We start from the raw sequence: 11,552 nt of genomic DNA, 5'->3' as shown, positions 1-11,552 counted from the left end.
CACAAGGAGCTGACACCGGGATTTGAACCCTGTTTCCCATCCCATCCATGTACGTAGCACTTGCAGCACGTGACATAACAGGAGACGTAATAGGAGTAAGTGCTTCACACATACAAGTAAACAGAGTCCCTGCCCCAAAGAGCTTACCATCTAAGTGGTAATAGGGGGGTGTTCAGGTAAGTGCACCTTCAAGGAGTTTACAGTAAATGCACATGAGAGCCACGGAGATAGTATCAGCCACGGAGCTACCCATATGCTTCATTAGAGGTGTGTTTTAAATGGGTCTTAAAGGAGATAGTGCGTTAGATATTGAGGGGAAGGGCCATTCCAGAGATGTGGGGCAGCGAGTAAGGTTTTAGGCAGGAGAGGGCTATAGATACAAAAGGGGTAGACAGAATGCATCCTTGAGTATAGCATCGCAAGTGGGTTAATGTTTTTGGAGGGTCAGTGTTTTGGTGTGAATTGGGACAATGCTATCCCATTGGGGCAGCGACCCTTATCTGCTCTAAGCATGTGATAATGTGTTAATTTCACCTATTCTTGGAGTGGCTCAGCGAGTAAAGCACGGACTCTAAAACCAATGACGTTGAGTGTGAAGCAGGGGAGCCTGGTTCAAATCCAGGTGTCAGCTCGTCTGTGAAAGTCACTGTATCTCCCTGTGCCTCAGTCACTAAAACAAACATTGGGACTGTGTCTGTAATAATCCCCTGCAAGGTGTACGAGGCTGGAACAGGCTTGTTTTATGGGCTCATCCAGAAGCAAAAGTGGCCATGGACTCCATGACACAACTGCCTTACATTTGTGGTCGATAGGCCAAATTTGGCCCCTGGGGGACCTTGGAGTGGCTCTCGGTCTTGTCTGCCCCTTTCATTGCAGTTGTTCAGGCTGCTAAGTACTTAAACACACCATGACACTACGGTTATGTTATAAACGCTGACAAAATGGTGTGCGTGTATACTTCTGGCACATTTACTTGTAAATGTGTTCTAATCCGGCTGACAGCAGGGTCATTATTATTAATAATAATAAAAAAAATAATACCTGTTCACTATAGTGTACCCATATAAGATATTAATCATGTTTAAAAGACTGCTGTTGTGTATTGAATGAACAGCTAAATTAATACTGGTGGTTCAGAACAAAACAATTAATTGTATAATTTCTGAAGCATTTATCAATAGTCACCATCATGAAAGCCCTATAAATCTTGTTTTGGAAAATTACATGCCCAATTACTACTATAATTTGCATTGGTTTGTGCCTAATTTCCCCCAAGTATTTAAAAGTATTTAAAATATAATACAAAACCTTTGAGCAAAATTATATTCCAAATGACACCTTTACATGGCAATCTGAGTTCACTCCATGACAAAAAGTGCCATTTGGAAAACAAACTCACAAAAAAGGCAATGAAATATTTGTCCTTTTTTTTTCTCCTATGGACAGTTTAAAGTATTTATTAGCTAAAAATAAATACTTTAAACCATGCCAAAAATAATAATAATCTCTAATTACCTTTTAATCTCCCCCAAAAATGAGAAGCGAGGTTCTCAGTAGGAATATACATCTGTTAAGCACTGGAATAGCTGTTTTTTAAAAAAAAAAAATTATATTAGATATTTACTGCTGTACGCAAACACTAAAACATTTCACTTTTGATAATGCAACCTTCTGTATTTCTAAAACAGCACTGAAACAAGACCAACAAATCAGCGAATTACACCAAATACCTCTACACTTCTACGTTAGAAACCATACTTAATTGCCCATGTAACGAAAATCGATAGAAAACTAGAATTAGGATTGAATATACATCTAACCAACCACAAATTTTATCTTGTAGGGCCATGTGGAAGCAGTTAGAACTGTGTATTCTGCAGTGGAAATGTCAGTATCTCCACTTCAGACATAGAAACCTAAAGTTATTGTAAGCTGGAGACACAGGAGTTTATACATTTTCCAGTTACTTGGACCCTTGAGTCTAGATAAAAGGTTACATATTTACTGAATGAACTGGAACATGGGCAGCCAACTCCAATCCTCAAGGGCCACCAACTGGTCAGGTTTTAAAGGTATCACTGCTTCAGCACAGGTGGCTCAGTCATTACGACATCCACCTGCGCTGAAGTAGGGATACCCTGACCTGTTGGTGCCCCTTGAGGACTGGCGTTGGCCACTCCTGAACTAGAATATATTCCAAACACTCCATGAAGAAACCTTGGGTTTGGGTTTTACAGCGATAAATGCCAGTTACCCAAGAAATGAATACAATGCAATAGCCTTAATGTAAACAGACGAAACGCCATCAAAACCAATTCCCTTTGGCGAATACGAGCATCTGAAGTGGTCAAGACTGACACAGGAGTAAACAAGATGCAATGTATGTATAATTTTATTTATGTAGTGCCAATAGTGTACGCAGTGCTTTGCAAAGTACATTACAGGGAAGCAACGTACGACCAATGGCGAGAAGCGCCGACAATCACATTTTAATACACAATACCAGAATAGCCAAACCGTTGGTTGACCTGATTAAATGTCTTATAAGATTCTCTCGTGCCATATTGCACGCGTCTTATAATTAAACACATGTCATATTATAACCCCAGTGTGAGGAAAGACCTGGATAATGGAAGGTGACATTTCACAGCCACTAGGGTGGTGAGCCCAGACTGCATCAGGACTCGGAATCCCTTTATACACCGTGTCCCCTAGGAGTGAAAGGCAATAGTACATAACCTTGAATGACACACACACACAGTGAGATCACCTTATACACACACTTTGCATCCTGGCGAGTGAATGGGACCCTAGTGCCTATATTTAATCTATCCTACACACTGCCCCAATACAGAGTGAATGAGGGTGGGTTAGCCCTATGTAGCCTAGACACTGCCCTATACAGAGTGACTGATGGGGGGTTTACCCCTATGTACCATAGACAGCACTGAGTTCAGGGCAGCCTTCAACAATCACCACATATCCTGCCCACACCATCAAATACCCTGTACAGAAAGTGCCCCAGTGCAACCCGGATCCTCCGCTCCCATATACAGCCCCAACCCCCATCCCATATACTGCCCACCACCCCCATCCCATATACTGCCCCCGAACACAAAAAACACCGATCCCATATACCGTCCCCCAACCCACTGAGCCCAATTTTCCCAATACCGGCCCCCAACCCTAACCTCCCATATACCGCCCCCCCCCCTCTATTCCTGAGCTCTCATATGCCGCTCCCAACACCAACCCCCACATTCCGCTGTCTCCCCGCCACCCTCCCCTCGCCAGGACCCCCTCCTCTCCCCGCAAGGACCCCCTCCTCCCCCCGCCAGGACCCCCTCCTCCCCCCGCCAGGACCCCCTCCCCTTCCCCGCCAGGACCCCCTCCCCTCCCCCGCCAGGACACCCTCCTATCCCCGATATCCTCCACTTCTCTCCCTGCCACCCTCCCCTCGCCAGGACCCCCTCCTCTCCCCGCAAGGACCCCTTCCTCTTCCCTCTCCCCGCCAGGACCACCTCCTATCCCCGATATCTCCTACTTCTCTCCCCGGTATCCTCCCCTCCTCTCCCCGGTATCCTCCTCTCCCCGGTATCCTCCCCTCCCCGCCGTTACCCTCTCTCCCCTCTCCGGTCACACAGCGAGCAGCCATTTTGTAACCAGACACAAAGAAGGGGGGGGGGGGAATATATGAGGGGGAGGATATATTGGGGGGGACCCCGCAACACCGCCCTCCACTAACCCCCCCCCCCGGCCTGTCTCTCTGCCTGCACTCCCCGCCGTGTCCCTCCTCCCCCACCAGGCCTCTCCTTCCTCCTCCCCCGCCGCCGCCTCGTCCTCTACTACCCGCCGCAGCCATTTGCCCCGCGCTTATATAGCGGCGGCGCCAGCCAATCAGCGTGCGCCCCGCCCCGTGACGCGGCCGCCGCCGCGCATGCGCAGCCCCCCCCCTCAGACTGAGTTGAGCGGCGGAGTAAAGATGGCGGCGGCGGGGGGGTCGGATCTGCTGGACGAGGTCTTCTTCAACACGGACGTGGACGAGAAAGTGGTCAGCGACCTGGTGGGGTCTCTGGAGTCCCAGCTGGCGGCCGCTGCCCACCATCACCACCAGCATCACCAGCACCAGGTCCCGCCCGAGGCCCGTCACCAGGCCCTGGCCAACCATGTCTCCAGCCCCGGGGTAGCGGGAGGCTGCGCCGGGGTGCAGGCAGAAGCCAAGGCAGGACTGGCCGCGGAGATGCCCAAAACGGGTGAGATTGTGGGGGGTGGAGGGGAGGTGAGGAGAGGGGGTGAGGGTAGAAGTGGGGTAGGGGTGAGGAGGGGGGTGAGGGTAGAAGTGGGGGTAGGTGGTAGTAGGGGGTGAGGGTAGAGGTTGGGGGAGGGGGGTAGAGGTGTGGGTAGGGAGGGGGGTGGGTGTAGTGTTTCCTGGTGTGTGTGGGGGTCACCCGGGGCTGCTGAGTCCAGGGACAGGGTGTTGGAGGCGCCCTGGGGGTGGCTGTGGGAGAAAGAAGGGATGTGCGTTGATGTTTTGTGTGTGGGGGGTTCCCTTAGGGTGTACATGGGCAGGAGGTTTTTTTTGGGGGGGGGGAGGGGGTGTCAGTGTGTGTTCAAGGAGTAATGGGGGGGGGGGGGGTTGAGATGGGCTAAAAGCTGCTTTGTAGAGTGCGGAGTGACAGGCTGGGTCTGGTGAGTAGTGCTCCCCCCATGCAGGCGGGGGGGGGGGGGTTGCATTGATTCAGGGTGTACAGCAATGGTCTTAAGTGAGTATCCTGGTGGTAATTGTCCCAAAGGATGCAGGGGACATGAGGTGTGGGGGGGGGGGGGGGGTGTTGAAGTCTGCCACGAAAGTCAAGGTGAGCAGATAAAAAGGGGAAGCTATGGGGTGCTTTGTGTTGTGAAGTGATTCGAAGGTGAGTGTGTGTGTGTGTGTCAGTGTCCTTTTTTTTGTAGCCGTGTCTCCCTCTTCCTTGTCTCACACTGTCACTGTGTCTCCCAGGAGCAGTTGGAGCCGGTGTGCAAGGAGGTGTCATCAACAACAGCCGAACGCAAGCCACAGCACCGCTGGACGGAGCCCAGTCTGCTGGACCCGATGCACCGGGGAACCTGAGTCAGGCCAAAGTTGGGGTCCTGGGCACCATGATGACCGCCCTGCCCAACCATAGTTCAGGGAATGGCAAGAACGCCACCCTGCAGGCCATGAACGGGAGTAATGTTGTGATTAATTCTCACGGACCTGGGGGCCACGGTGCCCCCTTCCAGGGCAACAGCAACCCTGTCACCCCTGCTGTCACCCATATCAACAATGGCCCGACTCCAGTCACCAAGGGTGGTGTTAGTGTTGGAGCAAACACAGTGATCCAGGCTTCTTTCCTTGGAACTACCAATGTGTCAGCCTCTGTCATCTCCTCCTCATCCACATCCACTGCAGGGGCAGCTGGGCAGCCTGCGGGCATGGCAGGGGCACCCACAACTGTAGCGCTGGTGAGACCCCTGATGCATCAGGGAGTGCCAGCCACCCAGAACGGGAGCAATACTGTGATCAATTCCCCTCTGCCAACCCCAGCTGGGATGCCCCTGCAAATGAACAGCCAGCCCAGCCAGGTGATCAAATCTGAGCCCCCCAAAACCATTATCCAGGCCCCCCAACAGACCCAGCTCAACCCTGGCAGTATGGTGATTGGGCAGACTATGCAAGCAGGGCACCCGGGCGCTCCTGGGACCCCCACAGGAATGGGCAAAGCTACATTGAGCGCTTTGCCTCCATGCTTGCCAAGGACTCCTACAGCACCAATGGGTGGCATCAGGGCAACCATCAACCCTCCCATGTTAGCTCCTCGTGTGCCCCAGCCTCCTCAGAACCCACCAAACATCCAGAACTTTCAGCTGCCCCCAGGTAAGTTGCGCATTTATTTTGAGTTCGGTCCGAGAGACCAAGTTAGAAGATTAGAGGGAGAATCTTTGGTCTCCTTCTCTGTCACTCCGCTTGTTTTGTTTGGAAATAGTTGCATGTGTTGCTCAGCGCATGGGACCAATCACTGTCAGGTTGATATCAGAAGCTGCAACACAGTAGCTTACATTCCTCGAGCTACAATGATGAAACCAAAACACACAGAAGGACCAAATGCACCAGTCGTGTGGTTTGGTTAATCATGTCAAATTGCAGCCATGTGCAAAGTACCTCCCAGTTTAAGAGCAAACCAGAGACTCTGGTTACCTAAAATGCCCTAAACGTGTCCGTCCCTGTGTGCGCTTTCTCCCTTAAACTGCTTGGTAATGTACCATCCAGTTGTGTGTAAGCAGAACACGCTGCTGCTCTGTCACTTTGCCTTGTGCACGGAAGATGTTACTATAAAAACACAGGGAAGGTGACCCCCGAAAGCTGCTAATTACCCACATCTACAACCATTTGTGGCTCTTGTTTTTGATCTCCAACCATGACATTGTCGTTTTGCGCTGGACTCTGAAAGCGTGTTGCGATATTTTGTACCGGTTCTTCGCTGCGTAGAAGTGTTTTGGTGAACATTACACTGTAATAATGCTTTTCCCGCCGTGTGATGTAATTTCTCGATCAGATAATCCGCTGATTTCAGAGGTGTTAAGGTAGTGGTTTTTTTTTTTTGCGTGATTCTTTGCCGCACAATGTTTGAATTCTTCAAATGTTATTTGCAGCTGCTCTTCAAGTTAAAAATCATCCAGCTGTCAATTAAATTCCTGTCTCTGGACCCATGGTTTATTTATTTTTTAACGTACATGCTACACAGAGTTACAAAGTGTCTGAAATGTTAGTTTGAGGCATCATGTTTTTGCAGTGTGCAGAAGAGATGACAGGTGCGCACACCTGTATCAGGTGAGAAGTGAGTGGACTTGTGAACTGGGATTGAAATTTTCTGCAGGTTTTTTTTTTTTTGAACTGTCAAATGTAAACCTCACACACACACGACTTTGTCAGATTGCAAGGACCGGTCTTAATCCAGTTATGGATAATCGAAAAGCATAAATACGTTATTTGGGGGGGGTCTCCTGTTTAAGGCAGGGGGTGCTCAAGCCCCCCTCAACAGGCCAGGTTTTCGGGATATGCCTGCTTCAGCACAGGTGGCTTTTGTTTTCTTACAGACCCTTGTTATTATGACATTGACTCTAATTGAAACATGCACATGATCAGCTACAATGCAAAATACAGTATATCTCAGGCGTGCAGTGCACATAAGGAACATTTTCATGCTGACATTCGTAGAAGAATTGCTATATAGTTTTGCTTCTCCAGTTTCCCTCCCCCTGGTGGAGTTTCCCTCCAATTTCTAAGCCCTGTTACTGTACGTGCATAGCGGATAAAGTCCATGTACTGTAGGAATACTCTGCAGACGTACAGAAATACAAGCCCCAGTATTGCCATAGAAGATTTAAAAGCCTTTTCTTAAAGACGCTTACATTTTATATTCCTGGTTTCTTCCTGATAACACTTATCAGATCCTCCAGCACATTTTTGTTTGAGAGAACATGTTTTTTGCCTCGTCACTAAACATTACAGTTTTATCACCGCTACAGTTTCCCTGCCTCAATTAGATATAACACAGCTGTCCTCTAATGAAAGATGTACTTTAGTATGTATCGCATATTCCAAGGAATCTTTTGTTGCATTTATTAAAAAAAATAAAAAGTTTAAAAGCTTTAGAAAGGTCCTCTTATAATATGAAACACTCAATTCCCGTGCCAGAGCTATTGCATTCGATAGAATATCCAGAATAATATTTCGAAGTGGTACTTTAAAAGATGTATACTGTATGCAATTTTGTAATAATCCTCATTATAAAATGCCTAGTCTGTGTGTCACAGCACTAACTATGCTTCTTTTTATAGTATGGATATACAAAAAAATATAGACTAATTGCACTGCGGAGCTTACAATTTGAGGCTTGTATTAGGGGATAATATTTATTTATAAAATGTTTTACCAGGAAGCAATACATTGAGAGTTACCTCTGGTTTTCAAGTATGTCCTGGGCTACAAATACAGTTGCATAAATGAACAGGGTATACATTATATACAAGACATTGCGTGCACAGTTAAAGAAAATATTTATTATATATTTGGTGTGCCTGTGCTTAAAGTTTCAATCCCATTTCGCAAGTTCACTCACTTGTCAGCTGATACAGGTGTGTACACCTGACATCTCTTCTGCACACTGCGAGACCGAGACCGGATCCCACACCTAATATGTAACGTTTCGGACACTTTGTAACTCTGCCTAGCGTACTTTAAAATCAGGCACCTGTATCCACGTTAGGATGTGTAACATGTTATAGTATCTTCTGCTTCGTTGACATCCCGTGTGTGTAACCTCCATAAAGGGCAAATTGTGTGTGTTACTGTTATAATGCCTATTCATGTCTTGGGCAAAACTTTGAACATTTCACACGAGCACCTTAGGGCCAATGTACGAAGGGTTGCAAACTGTTTCTTTTTTTTTTATTGTATAGTGCAAAATTGATGCAAGTCGAACTCCTGTTAATAGCTCGTGTGAGAGCTTCTGCTGTAGCCTCAAATTTCTCCACCGGCGCCAAACTATTGTTTTTTCATTTTGTTTTGGCGCACGGGAACTGCGCTAGGCGTGCAGATGATGGTAAGGGTATGTACTAAAAAAAAAAAAAGGGGGTGTTTCCGTGCGGCAAAACTGTGCGCCAGGTTTAACTTGGCGTGAACCCCAAAAAGTCTGTTATTGGCGTTGGCACAGAATGATGTAGCGATGTATCAACCCAAAAATGTTATTTGATGCAGCTGGGATATTTAATAATATCGGTTAACAAAATATATATATATTTTTTCACAGTGGCTATTATACAACAATTACACTAAGAATTGATATTTACTAATAAGTTATACAAAAAATATACAATTCTGTTTCTATTTAAATAGTACCAATCGGGTTTTCAATATGAGTAGGGGTATGTCAAAAATATTTTCAAACGACAAATGATGCCTCATATAGGAAGTCGTCATACGCTCCATGTACCCTTTTTTTTGTACGTTGCTTTACTTTGTAGCACTGACATTTTTGGCTACACCCATTAAATGCTACATAGGCCTCCTTGTGCAATAACTTTTTTTTTTTTTTTTTATTCTACATCTTCACATTTTCCTCATGATGTTTTTACCAGGGACGTCCCTCCTCCTCTCGGTGGTATAAACGGATGCTGAATATGATTTAGAAGTTGACCAAAAATACCCTCATTCAGGTGTGGTTGGGGTCTCCCTGGCTGTTCCCAGAAAAGGTTAATTAGCAGAATGCGTGGGGTACCGTTGGTTACGCCAGGGATGCCCAACTCCCGTCCCCAAGCCCCCTCTACAGGTCAGGTTTTCAGGATATCCCAGCTTCAGCGCAGGTTGCTCAATCGGAGGCCCAGTCCTCGACTGAGCCTCTGATTGAGCCACCTGTGCTGATGCAGAGACTGATTGAGCCACCTGTGCTGAAGCAGGGATATCCTGAAAACCTGACCTGTTTTGGGGGGTGTTGAGCACCCCTGAGTTACGCACTCGCACTGCTGTAAAGCGCGCTCTGTTTATTTGGTCACGGAATTTATAGAATGTAAGGACCGGTTTCCTAGTCGTGGGCAAGTGACGGACAACGAGAATAATGACCAGCTGTATAAAAACAATGTCACTTACAGGAACGGTCCGACCACGCTCTCCCATTGTTTCGTTGCCTATCTGGGTAGACGTCGGCAGAAAGCTACCCCTACCTTGTCACCATGCAGCGCTTGCATATCCTGTCCGCAGGCACTGCAGGGTACAGATGTGCGGTTATCCAGGCTTGCTAGTCACTAGGAGACGTAGTGAGCTAGTTACCGGGAGAGGCTACGTCTGCACATTAAAATGTTACACTGCTTTGCATAGCCGCCTGCTTCACTACACTATGCGGGTCAATGATTCCCTTACTTATACCCAGGTGTCTGTGTGTTTGTTTTAATATTGTAAGGATCCTGCTACGGTACAGCATTGTATACATGGGTGGTATATTATTATTATTATTGTTTTTATCTGTAAAGCGCCAACATACTCCTTAGCGCGGTACAATGTGGGTATGTTAGATAAACAGAATGGCATACCAAAGAAGGATACAGAACGTAATGAGGGGCCTGGTCCGGAGAGCTTACACCCTGCAGGGAATAAGAGGCAGTGTTGAAACAAGAAGGTAACGTGGCTGCTCATTGTGGGATGGAGTATACATGAGGATGGAGTATGGTCCATCTGCATAGCTGATCCCCTTAAGGTTTGGGGTGTGGAAGTTAGGGGCTATAATCTATTCTAATTCATTACTCTTGTATAGCGCTGCTATACAAGAGTAAAGCGTATAAAAGCGTTGTAAGGCCGCGCTTATAGTGTCGGCGATGCGACGTCGCTCGAAAACAAATACATTGCCGCCGCGTGCGCTTATCGTGCGCGCGACGTCGCGGAAACTGGAAGCCGGCAAAATTAGATTTTTCAAGGGCTGTCGGGTCAGATGACGGCCCTTGAACAAATCAAATTGCCGGAATCCCGCAACCCCGCCGCCCGGCGAAACATAACTTTCGCCGGTGGCGACGGGTGACGTCACCCGCCGTGTCGCCGTTGCCATCGATGCACTATAGGCACGGCCTAAGGTGTATTGCGGTGCCCCCTTAAGTGGAGGTGTGTTTTTACTTTACATAGATGATGATGATGCTGATGATGATGATGCTGAAACCCAGAATAGAGGATGAATGCCTGTGAGGAAGCTGCATCCCAAATACTCGCAGAGCAATGCAAAGCTGATACAATGCAAAGCTGATTACAGGTGTAACTCTTTAATGCAGCCGTCTGCGCTGATCGTTAACAGCACTTTGCTTGCCCTGCCCAACGCTGATTTTTATTTTTTAAATGGATTTTAACGGTTTGAAATATTACATGTCCGGGGGGTTAAAATGGGGCTCTCCCCAGAGCCCAGTGTCGTCTCCAGGTTACCATGGTAACACACCGACACTAGAAATGAAGAAACTCACGATTTTTAGCACGCACTTAGTTTTTTTATCCACTTTATTGTAAATTTGCCCCTACAAAAATGAGGGGGAACTTTATGTTTTAGCAACTACGACCTAGGGCACCCCAAAGGGTTAAAAGCAGGAGTAGCCAACTCCAGTCCTCAAGGGCCACCAACAGGTCAGGTTGTGAGGATTTCCCTGCTTCAGCACGGCTGGCTCAGTTGAAGACCTGTTGGTGGCCCTTGAAGACAGGAGTTGGCTGCCTCGGGGTGAAAGCATCTGCATAGAATGCAGAGCTGCACAAACATCACGGTCACCCCAATAATGTGCGCGGCTGACCTTCAACGCTGCCTAATTATGTCCCCACGCCCTCTGTGAACCCCAGCTAAGAAATGTAGCTGTGGGGATAGTCTTGCCCCGTTCTCCCGTGATAAGCAGCACGCACATTATTGGAGAGCTCACCGGCGGCCATTACTGTCACTTCTGGTTTCTCGACGAAAAATTACTCACATGGGAGCCTCAAAGTCGTTAAAGCTACTCCACTCCCTTCTACA

General features: G+C 47.6%; 1 protein-coding gene across 3 annotated transcripts in view; it reads left to right on the top strand.

Moving 5' to 3' along the window:
• Nucleotides 1-3,969: 3,969 nt before the first annotated feature.
• The window catches only part of TAF4 (TATA-box binding protein associated factor 4), a 67,175-nt gene continuing 59,592 nt past the window's right edge, over nt 3,970-11,552 (top strand). For 2 of the 3 annotated variants that reach the window (XM_075571402.1, XM_075571399.1), the window contains exons 1-2: nt 3,970-4,253; nt 5,000-5,896. In XM_075571402.1, coding sequence (XP_075427517.1) covers nt 3,983-4,253; nt 5,000-5,896 — 1,168 coding nt within the window. In that variant the 5' untranslated portion in view covers nt 3,970-3,982. The remainder of the gene's footprint in view (nt 4,254-4,999; nt 5,897-11,552) is intronic. The other variant, XM_075571400.1, reaches the window with a different exon arrangement.

This window comes from Ascaphus truei, chromosome 15 (assembly GCF_040206685.1).
Source record: "Ascaphus truei isolate aAscTru1 chromosome 15, aAscTru1.hap1, whole genome shotgun sequence".
In the NCBI taxonomy this organism is placed as follows: Eukaryota; Metazoa; Chordata; class Amphibia; order Anura; family Ascaphidae; genus Ascaphus; species Ascaphus truei.
The sequence above is the reverse complement of the archived record's forward strand: the minus strand, read 5'-3'. Positions and strand labels throughout refer to the sequence as shown.